At 40.3% G+C, this 17,015-nt stretch overlaps 1 protein-coding gene across 4 annotated transcripts in view; it reads left to right on the top strand.

Moving 5' to 3' along the window:
* LOC133575635 (zinc finger SWIM domain-containing protein 6-like) overlaps positions 1–11,202 on the top strand; it is a 165,348-nt gene extending 154,146 nt beyond the window's left edge. For all 4 annotated transcript variants that reach the window (XM_061928330.1, XM_061928327.1, XM_061928329.1 and 1 more), the window contains 4 exons: positions 4,287–4,444; positions 4,543–4,706; positions 4,838–4,919; positions 9,003–11,202. In XM_061928330.1, coding sequence (XP_061784314.1) covers positions 4,287–4,444; positions 4,543–4,706; positions 4,838–4,919; positions 9,003–9,868 — 1,270 coding nt within the window. In that variant the 3' untranslated portion in view covers positions 9,869–11,202. The remainder of the gene's footprint in view (positions 1–4,286; positions 4,445–4,542; positions 4,707–4,837; positions 4,920–9,002) is intronic.
* The last annotated feature ends 5,813 nt before the right edge of the window (positions 11,203–17,015 follow it).

Genomic DNA, 17,015 nt, shown 5'->3' with positions numbered 1-17,015 from the left:
TTAATTTATATTATTATGTGTTGTCAACTTTGTACTTTATGTCATTGGCTGAAATAAATAAATAAATGGAAAAAAAATGAAATATCGGAATCGGTAATTAAGAGTTGGACAATATCGGAATATCGGATATCGGCAAAAAAGCCATTATCGGACATCTCTAAGTGAAACCCAACATCTAAGTTTTATTTAAACCAGTGTGGGTGGCACTGGGAGCAGGTGGGTAAAGTGTCTTGCCCAAGGACACAGCGGCAGTGACTAGGATGGCGGAAGCAGGGATCAAACCTGGAACCCTCAAGTTGCTGGCACGGCCGCTCTACCAACAGAGCTATACCGCCCCCCCAAAAAAATAGGGGACCTTTGAAAAATGTATAGAACTTACTGTCCCTTTCTAGTAAATACACAGTGTGCCTCCGCTGTTACCATAGCAACCGATGCAGCGTAGGTAAAAGTAGGGTGTCAGGATCCTGTTTAGATTGGTTGCAATGTAAAGAAGGCTAGTTCTCCTCAAACCTGTTAAAGCAGTGGAATGTAGCTGCGTGAAGAGCACCCTCACAGAAGGGAATCCTACTGTACTTGTTTTCAATACATGCTTCCCAACTTTGTAGTCCACATGGAACAAAAGCCCAGTATGGATTTCCCCTCCCCAACATTTGGAGGAGGTTATTTGCCTGCCATCCAAGCCTCTTCAGCTTCCATCCAATGGAGGCCTCGGACTCTCCAGTGCAAACCAAACACAAAGGATGGAATGTTGATGAGGCCTCCCATTTTTTTTTACCCAAGGCTCCTTTTTTTTTTTTTTTTTCTCCTTTTGCTTTGCTACACCCTAGGAATCTTCCAGAAGGCCCTTGTGAGGTGGAAGCTTTTAGCAGCTCTTTAGATGGCGTGAAGATGGAAGAACCCTTTGCAGGAAATGTTCACACTGTTGCACCAACGGCAACAGTGTGTTTTGTTGCCTTCAGTGTTGCTTCACATGGTTTTTAAAGGTGCTCTCACTCGGCAGCCAAACGGATCACTTGCATGTTGCACCGGAATTGAAACTTGGCATTTAGCATCGCATTGCTTTTACCAGGCAGCTTTGATGTGTTTTCAAAAGGGCAGGTTTGTGTGTGTGTGTGTGTGTGTGTGTGTGTGTGTGTCGGCCCTTTCCTCCCTTCCTCTGCTCATGTGCGCCGGTATTTGTTTGATGTGTGTCCAGCCTTACGCGGCTGGAAGGTGAATCCCTTAATTTCCCCGTGGACTCAATTAGCGTTGCGATTGGTCGAGAGAAGGCCAGGTTGCTGGCTTCTGAAGCGGAGGAGACCTTTTTGAAAGTGGAGGCTGCAAGTGAAGCGGAATAGGAGATGAGACAGGTTGGGTCAGGGCCGTAGAAGACTTGGCTCTGTCCGCGATGATGATGATGATGAGAGAGTGAAGCGTCTTCATGCGCTAGCAGGTGTTACGCAGCTCTGATTTCATTAGGACCAATTAGAGTGGAGAAAATACTAATTAAACTCTGGTTTCGAGGTGATTAAATAGCAAGTTGGGGGTAAATTGCAGGGATAAGCTAACTGTTGTATTCCCCTGTGAGCCTATTTTCATTTTCAAGTCTGTTTCAAATTGCTAATGATTTTCTTCTGCTGTCACCTCAGTGAAATGTGATTCATGCAGTGGCCGTATCCCATCTTACTGTGTACTTTGTATTTACTACCAAGTAGTAATTATTTGCAAAGTTAATGTACGTGCGCTGCAAAAAGTCAGTGGTCAAAAACAAGAAAAAAAAATACAAAAATGAGGGGTATTTTATTTGAACTAAGCAAAATTATCTGCCAATAGAACAAGAAAATTTGGCTTGTCAAGACTTTCCAAAACAAGTAAAATTAGCTAACTTCAATGAACCCAAAAATACCTTAAAATAAGTATATTCTCACTAATAACAAGTGCACTTTTCTTGGTAGAAAAAAAAATACCTTTTTGCTCAATATGTTGAAAAATATTCTTAAATGAAGTAAATGCTAGTGCCATTATCTTGACATAATGATATGCGCTCGGCATTACATTTCTTGAAACCAGCAAACTTATACTAAAAACTAATGTATTGTTCTTAATGGAAAGGCAACAAAGCAACCGCTTGTTACTCTCGGGGTCTCCTAGCCGCTCAGGCAAATCATATGGTCTAAAAATCAATTTTTCCATCAATAACATGACATCATCACGCCAAGTGCGCATATATACAGCCTGGCCACCGGCCAAAAAAATTTTTATTGTAATTTTGAAGAATTCACCTGAATATGCATGAACTATTTCTGTTCAAAATTGTTAGAAATGTTAAATGTTTAAATATTAACTGTCAGTTTACTGTACTGTGGCAACTGTACTACTATATGAGTACGTGTTTTCTCTTGTTTCATTGAAAATAAAACAGCAAAGTCCATTTGGCTGTCTTCTGTTTTAATTATGAGACACAATTGTGTCAGAGTCATGATTTTTTTTTTTCATGCTTGAAATAAGAAATTATTACTGTAAAAAAGTAGTTTTATACTTGTGAGTGTTGATGACACAGCTTTGCAACAGTTGATATTCTAGTTTCAAGCATGTTTTACTCAATATAGATCATAAAATCTCAGCAACAAGCTGTAATATCTTACTGAGATCATTTAGGACCAAAACCCTTAAAACAAGTAAAACACTCTAACATAAAATGTGCTTAGTGAGAAGAATTATCTTATCAGACAGAAAATAAGCAAATATCACCCTTATTTGAGATATTTAATCTTACTTAGATTTCAGTTTTTGCAGTGTTGTTGAAACCTACAGAGACCCTGAAAAAGAATGAATCATTGTAAAACATTAAAACCCAAAAAAATACTCATCCTTAACTTTACTCATTGCAAAAAATGAAATCTAAGTAAGATTAAATATGTCAAATAAGGGTGATATTTGCTTATTTCCTGTCTGATAAGATAATTCTTCTCACTAAGCACATTTTATGTAAGAGTGTTTTACTTGTTTTAGGTGTTTTGGTCCTAAATGATCTCAGTAAGATATTACAGCTTGTTGCTGAGATTTTATGACCTATATTGAGTAAAACATGCTTGAAACTAGAATATCAACTGTTGCAAAGCTGTCATCAACACTCACAAGTATAAAACTGCTTTTTTAAGGTACCATATTTTTCGGACTATAAGTCGCAGTTTTTTTTGTTTGGCCGGGGGTGCGACTTATACTCAGGAGCGACTTATGTGTGAGATTATTAACACATTACCGTAGAATATCAAATAATATTATTTAGCTCATTCACGTAAGAGACTAGACGTATAAGATTTCATGGGATTTAGCGATTAGGAGTGACAGATTGTTTGGTAAACGTATAGCATGTTCTATATGTTATAGTTATTGAATGACTCTTACCATAATATGTTACGTTAACATACCAGGCACGTTCTCAGTTGGTTATTTAGCTGTGTCATCAACACTCACAAGTATAAAACTACTTTTTTAAAGTAATAATTTCTTATTTCAAGCATGAAAAAAATCATGACTTTGACACAATTGTGTCTCATAATTAAAACAGATGACAGCCAAATGAACTTTGCTGTTTTATTGTCAATGAAACAATAGAAAATACGTACTCATATAGTAGTACAGTTGTTATTAGTGAGAATATACTTATTTTATGGTATTGCCTTGTTGCCTTTCCATTAAGAACAATACATTAGTTTTTAGGATAAGTTTGCTGGTTTCAAGAAATGTAATGCCGAGCGCATATCATTATGTCAAGATAATGGCACTAGCATGTACTTCATTTAAGAATATTTTTCAACATATTGAGCAAAAAGGTCTCTTTTTTTTTTTCTACTAAGAAAAGTGCACTTGTTATTAGTGAGTATTTTTGGGTTAATTGAAGTTAGCTAATTTTACTTGTTTTGGAAAGCCTTGACAAGTCAAATTTTCTTGTTTTATTGGCAGATAATTTTGCTTAGTTCAAATAAAATACCCCTAATTTTTATTTATTTTTTTTATTGTTTTTGAACACTGACTTTTTGCAGTGAGCTGCATCTTAGTTTTATTTCTGGTGAATATAATTGTTTTATAAATAACCTCGTAAGGCTAATATTTATTTATTTTGGACAACAGATAAAACACACTCTTGTTAATAATCCTTGCTGTGCACAAAGGGTTGACGGCATGTGTCGGTGAAGTTTGGTGTGACTTTAGAAGGCTTTCATTTTCAATATAAGCTACATTTATGCGTAACAATAATGTGAATCTATTTGGGGTCTTATCATGCGGTTGTGTCCCCCCGCCAGGTTGCCCGTGTTGGAGTCGACGGCGTCATCCGGCGACCTGTCAAGGCCTCACCACATTGTGTCGGTGGTGCCCAACCGCTACCCGCGCTGGTTCACCCTCAGCCACATCGAGTCTCAGCAGTGTGAGCTGGCCTCCACCATGCTCACTGCGGCCAAAGGTGAACACGACACACACGGGCATAAGTAATGGGACGACTAGGCACACACAACACCTATGGAACAGGACCCAATGACAGATGTTTGTGTCGTCGTCCAGGTGACAGTCGCAGGCTGGAGACGGTGCTGGAGTCCATTCAGAAAAACATCCACTCCTCGTCTCACATCTTCAAACTGGCGCAGGACGCGTTCAAGATCGCCACTCTGATGGACAGCCTGCCTGACATCACGCTGCTAAAAGTCGCCCTGGAGCTCGGACTGCAGGTAACCAGAGCGTGTGTCTGATGCTATGATACCAACGCGGACTAACAAATCACATTTTTAGTCCTTTAATGAGCTATGAGCATTGAGGTATTGAGAAAATTTGAAGTTAACTTATTTTTTTGGGGGGTCAGGTGATGAGAATAACTCTGTCCACGTTAAACTGGAGGCGACGGGAAATGGTGCGCTGGTTAGTCACATGTGCCACTGAAGTTGGTAAGTGAGTCCATTTTGTCTACTAAACTGTAAGTCCTGGTAAATTGTATACACTTTTGTACAAACAAGTAATGCACTGTCTTTGGTGGAAAATAGTTGTTTTTTTGTACTTTGTACATTTTAATAAAGAATAATTAATGATTTATTTCAGTTTAATAAATAATAGGGATGTCCGATAATATCGCACTGCCGATATTATCGGCCGATAAATGCTTTAAAATGTAATATCGGTATCCGTTTAAAAATGATCGGTATCTGTTTCAAAAAGTAAAATGTATGACTTTTTAAAATGCCGCGGACATAGGGAGAAGTACAGAGCGCCAATAAACCTTGAAGGCACTGCCTTTGCATGCCGGCCCAGTCACTTGATATCTACGGCTATTGACATACTCACAAGTGAATGCAACGCATACTTGATCAACAGCCATACAGGTCACACTGAGGGTGGCCGTATAAACAACTTTAACACTGTTACAAATATGCACCACACTGTGAACCCACACCAAACAAGAATGACAAACACATTTCGGGAGAACATCCGCACCGTATCACAACAGAACAAATACCCAGAACCCCTTGCAGCACTAACTCTTCCGGGATGCTACAATATACACCCCCCTGCTACCCACCCCCCCACCCGCCCACCTCAACCTCTTCATGCTCTCTCAGGGAGAGCATGTCCCAAATTCCAAACTGCTGTTTTGAGGCATGTTAAAAAAAATAATGCACTTTTGTGATTTCAATAATAAATATGGCAGTGCCATGTTGGCATTTTTTTCCATAACTTGAGTTGATTTATTTTGGAAAACCTTGTTACATTGTTTAATGCATCCAGCGGGGCATCACAACAAAATTAGGCATAATAATGTGTTAATTCCACGACTGTATATATCGGTATCGGTTGATATCGGTAATAAGAGTTGGACAATATCAAAATATCGGATATCGGCAAAAAAGCCATTATCGGACATCTCTAATGAATAACATACGGTAATGCCCTATGAAATGTGCCATATTGATCCAGCATGGAGGGGATTTGAATACAACATACTTTTTTTCTCTTGTACTGTGACTCTTCTGAAACCCTTTTATCATTGTGTTGTATGTGTGCTACATAGCTAAATAATATACAGTATGTAATCTATATTTAATTTAAATTAATTATTTAAATTAAATTTGTCCAGGGTGTACGCTGCCTTCCGCCCGTTTGCAGCTGGGATAGGCTCCAGCACCACCCACGAGTCCATAAGGGACAAGCGGTAGAAAATGGATGGATGGATAATAAATATTGTTCAGATTCAACATGTATTGTTTTAGACTATTTTGAAATAATCCTAAATCCTGAATAAATAACATATGTATACAATAGATATTTATACATTATTCATAAGATGCATTTTATTTTCGGATATAAAGTTTGAGAGTATAGAGCTGGTCCACAGTTCCACGACCAGGACGAAAACCACACTGTTCCTCCTGAATCCGAGGTTCGACTATCCGGCGTAGCCTCCTCTCCAGTACACCTGAATAGACCTTACTGGTCTTGGAATGTGGACCAGCTCTATACTCTCAGCAGGGTCCTTGAGGGTGCATGGGAGTTTGCCCAACCAGTCTACATGTGCTTTGTGGATTTGGAGAAGGCATTCGACCGTGTCCCTCGGGAGGTCCTGTGGGGAGTGCTCAGAGAGTATGGGGTAACGGTCTTATTGTGGCGGTCCGCTCCCTGTACGATCAGTGTCAGAGTTTGGTCCGCATTGCCGGCAGTAAGTCGGACACGTTTCCAGTGAGGGTTGGACTCCGCCAGGGCTGCCCTTTGTCACCGATTCTGTTCATAACTTTTATGGACAGAATTTCTAGGCGCAGTCAGGGCGTTGAGGGGATCCGGTTTGGTGGCTGCAGGATTAGGTCTCTGCTATTTGCAGATGATGTGGTCCTGATGGCTTCATCTGGCCAGGATCTTCAGCTCTCACTGGATCAGTTCGCAGCCGAGTGTGAAGCGACTGGGATGAGAATCAGCACCTCCAAGTCCGAGTCCATGGTTCTCGCCCAGAAAAGGGTGGAGTGCAATCTCCGGGTTGGGGAGGAGATCTTGCCCCAAGTGGCGGAGTTCAAGTACCTCGGAGTCTTGTTCACGAGTGAGGGAAGAGTGGATCGTGAGATCGACAGGCGGATCGGTGCGGCGTCTTCAGTAATGCGGATGGTTGTATCGATCCGTTGTGGTGAAGAAGGAGCTGAGCCGGAAGGCAAAGCTCTCGATTTACTGGTCGATCTACGTTCCCATCCTCACCTATGGTCATGAGCTTTGGGTTATGACCGAAAGGACAAGATCACGGGTACAAGCGGCTGAAATGAGTTTCCTCGTTTCCTCCGCAGGGTGGCGGCGCTCTCCCTTAGAGATAGGGTGAGAAGCTCTGTCATCCGGGAGGAGCTCAAAGTAAAATCGCTGCTCCTCCACATCGAGAGGAGCCAGATGAGGTGGTTCGGGCATCTGGTCAGGATGCCACCCGAACGCCTCCCTAGGGAGGTGTTTAGGGCACGTCCAACCGGTAGAAGGCCACGGGGAAGACCCAGGACACGTTGGGAAGACTATGTCTCCCGGCTGGCCTGGGAACGCCTCGGGATCCCCCAGGAGGAGCTGGACGAAGTGGCTGGGGAGAAAAAGTCTGGGCTTCCCTGCTTAGGCTGCTCCTCGGATATGCGGAAGAAGATGGATGGATGGATGGAAGTTTGACAGTTTAATTTGATTTATTTAATTATTTATCCTTACTTTATTAATTGTATTTTGAAAAATACATTTTCACACTGCAAAAAGTCAGTGTTCAAGAACAAGAAAAAAAATGAGGGGTATTTTATTTGAACTAAGCAAAATTATCTGCCAATAGAACAAGAAAATGTGGCTTGTCAAGACTTTCCAAAACAATTAAAATGAGCTAACCTCAACAAACCCAAAAATACCTTAAAATAAGTATATGCTCACTAATAACAAGTGCACTTTTCTTGGTAGAAAAAAAAAAAAGAGACCTTTTTGCTCAATATGTTGAAAAATATTCTTAAATGAAGTAAATGCTAGTGCCATTATCTTGACATAATGATATGCGCTCGGCATCATGATTTTTTTTTTTCATGCTTGAAGTAAGAAATTATTACCGTATTTTTCAGAGTATAAGTTGCACCGGCCGAAAATGCATAATAAAGAAGGAAAAAAACATATATAAGTCGCACTGGAGTATAAGTGGCATTTTTGGGGGAAATGTATTTGATAAAACCCAACACCAAGAATAGACATTTGAAAAGCAATTTAAAATAAATAAAGAATAGTGAACAACAGGCTGAATAAGTGTACGTTATAAGACGCATAAATAACCAACTGAGAACGTGCCTGGTATGTTAACGTAACATATTATGGTAAGAGTCATTCAAATAACTATAACATATAGAACATGCTATACGTTTACCAAACAATCTGTCACTCCTAATCACTAAATCCCATGAAATCTTATACGTCTAGTCTCTTACGTGAATGAGCTAAATAATATTATTTGATATTCTATGGTAATGTCTTAATAATTTCACACATAAGTCGCTCCTGAGTATAAGTCGCACCCCCGGCCAAACTATGAAAAAAAACTGCGACTTATAGTCCGAAAAATATGGTACCTTAAAAAAGCAGTTTTATACTTGTGAGTGTTGATGACACAGCTTTGCAACAGTTGATATTCTAGTTTCAAGCATGTTTTACTCAATATAGGTCATCAAATCTCAGCAACAAGCTGTAATATCTTACTGAGATCATTTAGGACCAAAACCCTTAAAACAAGTAAAACACTAACATAAAATCTGCTTAGTGAGAAGAATTATCTTACCAGACAGAAAATAAGCAAATATCACCCTTATTTGACATATTTCATCTTACTTAGATTTCAGTTTTTGCAGTGCACTTTTTGTGGCAATTTTCAGACGTATCTGCAAATAGTTCAGTTATGAAAAAACATTTGCTGAAGGAATGATGGTATAATTGAGAGAATGCTGCTTCTTTTTTGCCGCTTTAGGTTCCAAAATTGACTCTGTTCTCTTCCGTGCCAGGCGTGTACGCGCTGGACAGCATCATGCAGAGCTGGTTCACCCTCTTCACCCCCACTGAGGCCACCAGCATTGTGGCGACCACGGTCATGTCCAACAGCACCATCGTGCGCCTGCACCTGGACTGCCACCAGCAGGAGAACCTGGCCTCGTCGGCCCGCACCCTGGCCCTGCAGTGCGCCATGAAGGACCCCCAGAACTGCGCGCTGTCGGCCCTCACCCTCTGCGAAAAGGACCACATTGCCTTCGAGACAGCCTACCAGATTGTACTGGACGCCGCCGCCACGGGGATGAGCTACACGCAGCTGTTCACCATCGCCCGCTACATGGAGCACCGCGGCTACCCGATGCGGGCGTACAAGCTGGCGACGCTGGCCATGGCCCACCTGAACCTCAGCTACAACCAGGACACGCACCCCGCCATCAACGACGTGCTTTGGGCGTGCGCCCTCAGCCACTCGCTGGGCAAGAACGAGCTGGCCGCCGTCATCCCCCTGGTGGTGAAAAGCGTCAAGTGCGCCACGGTGCTCTCGGACATTTTGCGGCGGTGCACGCTGACCACGCCGGGCATGGTGTCGGCGCTGCACAGCCGCAGGAACTCCGGCAAGCTGATGTCGCTGGACAAGGCGCCGCTCAGGCAGCTGCTGGACGCCACCATCGGGGCCTACATCAACACCACGCACTCGCGCCTCACGCACATCAGCCCGCGCCACTACAGCGAGTTCATCGAGTTCCTGGGCAAGGCGCGCGAGACGTTCATGATGGCGCACGACGGACACATCCAGTTCACGCAGTTCATAGACAACCTGAAACAGATCTACAAGGGCAAAAAGAAACTAATGATGCTGGTCAGGGAGCGCTTCGGCTGAGCTCGCACTCCTACTTTTTTGTTTTTTTTATCAAGTCTGCCTTTTCAACTTCCTTTGGACTACTCGTAAAAAGAGGACGTAGAAAGAAAAAAAAAAAAACTCAACAAAGCCACACGCGGTATTATTGTTCTTGCTGTTGTTATGGTTACAAACATTATTACTATTATTATTAATAATAATAATAATATTACTACTATGTGTACAGAAGTGTTTTTATTTTTCACAAGAGAGGAAATTGGTCACGTTGTGAATGTTGTGCGTACTTCTCTACACGTGTATGAAAGGAAAATTGACTTTTTTTTTGTGATTGAAACATCTTTTTCTGTCTGTGTGTGGCTGAAGGCCTCGTAACAAGCAGCGCTCATGTTCAAAACAACAACAAAACTGCATCTTTTGAAGAGAAAACTTAAAGGCTTTAAAAACAGAGCAACCTCCCCCGTTTGGCCCTTGGGGTCCCACCAGGGGGCGCCAGACAGCACTGCACAGCTTAGCTAGGCCCCGAAAGCCATCGTCAGCAATTTTTTTTTTTTCCCGGACAGCAGCACTTGAACAGCCATTAATTAGCTCTTAGAACCAACACACACACACGACAATGCTCTTCGTAACCACCTGTAATAATGTGACGCATGCAGCTACCTACAGTCATTACATCTTATAGTATACACTCACTGGACACACTATTAGGTACACCAGCAATACAGATCGGCCTTGACAAAGATATATGCTCAGTTTTGATTGACAGTCAGATGTATTTATTCAACCTTGTTAGAAGCCAAAATTCACAAGTGTTTTAGGATGTCTGAAAGCATAATTTGTATTATTTGTTATTACTAACAGAATTTGGATGTCCATGCCTGTCATCAAACTGTGACAATGCATGACATGAACCCAAAAAACGCCCCCTAGTGGCTGTGAGCAGCATAGCGGGTGACTGTATTTTTAATGTCCTGCAAGTTCAGTATTTTGGTAACCAAGCAGTGTTTTGGCAAAGATATGTATTAAGTCACATGCACATTTGGTGCTTTAACTACAATTGCGGTCGCTGTTTATTCAAATTTTGAAATAAAAATATAGAAGTTAGTACTGTTAAATGATAATTTTTAAATCAAATGAATCCTACTTTTGATTGCACAGGTTATTTAACTTAAAAAAGACACACATGCAGTTGTATTGTCAGAATATCATCCAGGAACAATTTAAAAAAAAAAGTTTTCCTTTAAGAATGTCATTTATTTGTTCAAACTTGGTTACTGTTTTATCTAAAGTCCAGTCGGGGTGCATTTTGTAGTGAAATATGTCAGCCAGCAGACTTTTGCCTTAATCTGACCACTGAGCGTGTAACAACCCTCTGGTTAATTAAAGTTAAAGTTAAAGTACCAAGGATTGTCACACACACACAAGGTGTGGTGAAATGTGTCCTCTGCATTTGACCCATCCCCTTGATCACCCCCTGGGAGGTGAGGGGAGCAGTGGGCAGCAGCAGTGCCGCGCTCGGGAATCATTTTTGGTGATTTAATCCCCACTTCCAACCCCTGATGCTGAGTGCCAAGCAGGGAGGCTATGGGTCCCTTTTTTTTTATAGTCTTTGGTATGACTCGGCCGGGGTTTGAACTTACAACCTACCGATCTCAGGGCGGACACTCTAACCACTAGGCCACTGAGTAAGTTAATGTAAAGGAGCAGTACGGTCAAAAATTAACAAAAAAAACTCTTGATTACCATATTTTTCGGACTATAAGTCTCTCCGGAGTATAAGTCGCACCGGCCGAAAATGCATAACAAAGAAGGGAAAAAACATATATAAGTCGCACTAGAGTATAAGTTGCATTTTTGGGGAAATTTATTTGATAAAAGCCAACACCAAGAATAGACATTTGAAAGGCAATTTAAAATAAATAAAGAATAGTGAACAACAGGCTGAATAAGTGTACGTTATATGAGGCATAAATAACCAACTGAGAACGTGCCTGGTATGTTAACGTAACATATTATGGTAAGAGTCATTCAAATAACTATAACATATAGAACATGCTATACGTTTACCAAACAATCTGTCACTCCTAATCGCTAAATCCCATGAAATCTTATACGTCTAGTCTCTTACGTGAATGAGCTAAATAATATTATTTGATATTTTACGGTAATGTGTTAATAATTTCACACATAAGTCGCTCCTGAGTATAAATCGCACCCCCGGCCAAACTATGAAAAAAAACTGCGACTTATAGTCCGAAAAATACGGTAATCCGCGTATTAACATGATGCACGCAATATTTTTGGTGATTAATTGCATGAGTTAAGAATGTTGTCCGTCTATCTGTGTTGGCCCTGTGATGAGGTGGCGACTTGTCCAGGGTGTACCCCCGCCTTCCGCCCCAATGCAGCTGAGATAGGCTTCAGCACTCACCCCTCTCCCCAAAAGGGACAAGCGGTAGAAAAATGGATGGATGGAAGTGGTAATTTTTAACAGCCCTAATAGAAATAAGAATACAAGCTATTGTTAGGTGACAGTATGTATTTTCTTAGTAGTACAAAATGCATGTGTAATTCTTTTTTTTGTTTGTTTTGTGTTTATTATACTATTAATATTGTACAACAAAGGCCATGTATCTCAGAATCAGAATAGTTTTTATTGCCACACTGCAAAAAGTAGTGTTCAAAAATAATAAGAAAAAAAACAAGAGGGGTATTTCATTTGAACTAAGCAAAATTATCTGCAAATAGAACAAGAAAATTTGGCTTCTCAAGACTTTCCAAAACAAGTAAAATGAGCTAACCTCAATGAACCCAAAAATACCTTAAAATAAGTATATTCTCACTAATAACAAGTGCACTTTTCTTGGTAGAAAAAAAAAAAAGAGATCTTTTTGCTCAATATGTTGAAAAATATTCTTAAATGACAATGAAATGCGCTCGGCATCATGATTTTTTTTTTCATGCTTGAAATAAGAAATTATTACCGGTACTTTAAAAAAACAATTTTATACTTGTGAGTGTTGATGACACAGCTTTGCAACAGTTGATATTCTAGTTTCAAGCATGTTTTACTCAATATAGGTCATAACATCTCAGCAACAAGCTGTAATATCTTACTGAGATCATTTAGGACCAAAACCCTTAAAACAAGTGAAACACTAACATAAAATCTGCTTAGTGAGAAGAATTATCTTATCAGACAGAAAATAAGCACATATCACCCTTATTTGAGATATTTCATCTTACTTGGATTTCAGGTTTTGCAGTGTACTGTTCAACAAAATGCATATGTAATTCTTTTTTTTTTTTCGTATTTCTTTTTTTTGTGTGTGTTTATTATACTATTCATTTTTGTGGGGCTTTTCCCCCCCAACAAAGGCCATGTATCTCCGAATTGTTTGTTTGAATGTTCACAACACTCCAAAATCTCCCCAATTGTCACGACGAGACGCACCAAAAAGTCGGCCGTATTGACTCTTGCTATTATTACCATTGTGGCTGTCAATCCAAAGTGAACATAAGAGCATTAATCTCATTAGGCTCAGTGCAGGTGTACCTAATGGAGTGGGTGTGGTTACATGAACACAATGGCTGTGCATAGAGGGGGAGCCACTACCTCATGATGCAGTGTGGAACCTGCTCCCAATTTAAATGTGCTGTCAGGATATTTGTCACCAGTCATCATCAGTCTAGGGCGGGGCGGCGGTCCACTGCTGGCCACATCTGACCGTGCATCACTCCCATCCCACCCGTCGTCCACAAATAGGCCAGTGTCATTGTTTATGTCCCCCCCGCCCCCTTCTCTCTCTTTCTCTCTCTCTGTGTGTGTCATAGCAATGAGACTTTCTACTGTTAAAACCTTCACTAATTGTCCACCGAAACGTTCTCAGGGATTTTTCTTCACAATAAGGGAAAAAAACAAAAAGGCGGAACAAAAAGACTGACTGCAGGAAAATTGAAAAACAAAAAAAAAAACTAGACATGAGCGAGCATTTATTGTACTCTGTATATATGCCATAGTATATGTCTGAATATGGAGGATCTGAAAGTATATGTTGACTAATTTATACAGAGTATTCTATGTCATGTGAAATACTTGAAGCCGCTGTAGTTTGCTCTCTCTCTCTCTTTCTCTCTCTCGCTCACTTGCTTTCTTTTGTTTTTGTCATGTGATGGAACATATCATGTTGGGGGGGGTGGGGGGGGGGGGGGGGGTGGGGTGTCTGACTTCATTCCTGCTGACTCCAGCAAAGAGGAGGTCAAAGCTGGGTGATGGATAAAGCGCTTTAAAGAGAAGGACTAATAATATGTGTTAGATGAATTGATCAGTGAAACTACTAGTCTCATATCAGTCAGCAAGCCGTCGAAAGGAGGACATTTTGTATTGTTTGTAGATTTTTGTTATTTTTTTATTATTTTTTTGGTGTCTTGACAACAGAAAGAAGTGCAGCCTTTTTCTCTTGCCTTGTCTTCTTAACGCTTTAAAGTAACCAAACAGGAAGTTCTGTCTAACAACCAAACGCGTTCAAAGAGGTGAGAGGCGACCCCACCTTGGTCCAGCTTTAGTGTCCTTAATTAGTAAAGCGAATGGCTGTGTTAGTAAACTCTTCTTGCTTTAAACGACGAAGCAAACTCCTCACGTGTGTCTGCTGGTGGTTCAAAAAAAAAAAAAAAAAAAACGAGAAAAAAAAAAAGTATGTTGGTCATGTCCAGTGTCTCAACAATTTCCTCTTGAGTCTTTCTAGCCGTTTTTTTGTTTGTTCGTGTAGGACGCTCTCCCCTTTTTATTTATTACCATGACCCATGTATACATGCTTATGAAAATCAAATTTGATACACCGATATCAATTTATTTATGTAACTAAATCACTGTTTTATAATCTTGGTAATGAGTCAATTATTGATTTTGTTTTATTTTTTTTTTGATTTTGTTTTAATAAAAGGGGTCATATTATGATTTGGGTTTTTTTCTACATTTAAACACTTCCTTGTGGTCTACAGAACATGGAATGGTGGTTCTTTTGCTCAAAAATTGTGCATAGATGATGTTTTGCAGATCATCTTCAAGACGCTTTCTGACCGTCTCTTCAGGATGTGCTGCTTTGTGGGCGGTCTTATTTACGTGCCTCCACTTCGACAGCGCTTCCATTAGGACTCTGACAGATATAAGCAGTGTTGGGTTAGTTACTGAAAACCAGTAACTAGTTAGTTACTAGTTACTTTATTTCATAAGTAACTCAGTTACTTACACCAAAAAGTAATGCGTTACTTATATATATTTTTTTAAGGCCCCCTTTAATGCCCTTTTAGCCTTCATTTCAGTACTGTTATTGCACTGGAGAATAATACAATCTGTTGATCAACTTGACATGCATTTGCATCACTGAACTCTGCTAAGCAATGTGGTCTACATACAACACAAAGACAAAGATATGTTTCAAAGGGCCAATTTGTTTCAGGCCAGAACAAATTGGCAAAACTATTTTAAATAGCTGCAACATAACATACATAAGTAACAAACAGCATAATAAAAACATAGCTGTAAACCAAGGAAGGCACACACTACATACATTTTTTCTGAAATAAAATCATGTCTGAAGCCCAGAACACTCGACACATTTCCCCAGTTTTAGTTTAGAGAAAAGGAAATATTAGCCTGGCCCACTAGGATCCCTCTTTATGTTTGTGAACTTTATAGTCTATACATTTAGAGTGATGTGATAATCAAACACTCTAGAAGTCTAGTATGAAAGAGTATATACGAGAATTGACAGAGTGTGTGTACCTTCAGTGTGCAGTGCCTCGTTAAAATCCAGCCGCTGTTGCTTAGGAGATGAAGTCTCTCTTTACTAGCTTCGTCGAAGCATGTTGCTTTTGTAGCCGTTTCAGCAGATTTGAATTGCTAGGATAGGATCTTTGATCCAAGACAACTTACATTTAACTAAAATGTTCTTTTCTTTGTGGTCGACAAAAGAAAAGTAGTGAGAATATCTCCATGTTAAGAAACTCGACTTTGGCTTTGCCATGTTTTGTTAGTAAACACAGACACGCCCCCGCCCCCGCCACACACACACCCACAGAGCAGCGCGCCTCTTCTCCGTCGCCTTTTTACGCAGCGCTCCAATAAAAGACACTCAGATCCTCTGAATATAAAAAATAACGCGTTAGATTACTATTTACCGCCGAAAGTAACGGCGTTATAGTAACGCGTTACTTTGTTACTTTATATCCAGTGTCCCAACACTGGATATAAGTTAGAACTTTTTCGCTACCTTATTAGAAATGGCAACAGCAGAGGATGCACGTGCATGTACGAGCCAGTCTGCCCCACGGATAGAGGATAGTGGAAAAAGAGATTATTGACTACGGCGTACGACTAAAAATGGCAGACTCGCGCAAAGCTGTTTGGGTAATCATTTGTAAAACGTCACAAACTGACGGAAAGTTAAAGTACCAATGATTGTCACACACACACACTAGGTGTGGCAAAATTATTCTCTGCATTTGACCCATCACTGGGAGGTGAGGGGAGCAGTGAGCAGCAGCGGTGGCCGCGCCCGGGAATAATTTTTGGTGATTTAACCCCCAATTCCAACCCTTGATGCTCAGTGCCAAGCAGGGAGGTAATGGGTCCCATTTTTATAGTCTTTGGTATGACTCGGCCGGGGTTTGAACTCACAACCTACCGATCTCAGGGCGGACACTCTAACCACTAGGCCACTGAGTAGCTAATAGGATTAGTAGAAAATCTAAACGGCTCGATGGGAGGAAGTATGATTATTTTATAAATATCTGTTTTAATGTCAAATTGTAGGGACTTAGTGTATGAAGATCTCAAAAACATAAAAAAAAGCTACCAATAGATAAGAAAAGTTGCATGATAGGTTCCCTTTAACAGTAAATTAACACGTAGATCACAGGTGTCAAACTCAAGGCCCGCCACATTATTGTATGTGGCCCGCAAAAGCCTGGAAATAATATGCGTTAATAAATATTTTCTTACTAAATATATTTGTTATTTCCCTTTTGACATTAAGAAATCATGTACCGCATGCAAGTGCATATCTTTTCAAATTCAATATTATCAAAAATCTAAATATTACATTATCACGTATTCCAAAAAATGTTTTTTGCTAAAATAGAGATAAATACTGTACTTAAATATCTGATT

The sequence above is a fragment of the Nerophis lumbriciformis genome, linkage group LG33 (assembly GCF_033978685.3).
Source record: "Nerophis lumbriciformis linkage group LG33, RoL_Nlum_v2.1, whole genome shotgun sequence".
Taxonomy (NCBI): domain Eukaryota; kingdom Metazoa; phylum Chordata; class Actinopteri; order Syngnathiformes; family Syngnathidae; genus Nerophis; species Nerophis lumbriciformis.
This window is presented reverse-complemented; position numbering and strand designations above follow the sequence as displayed.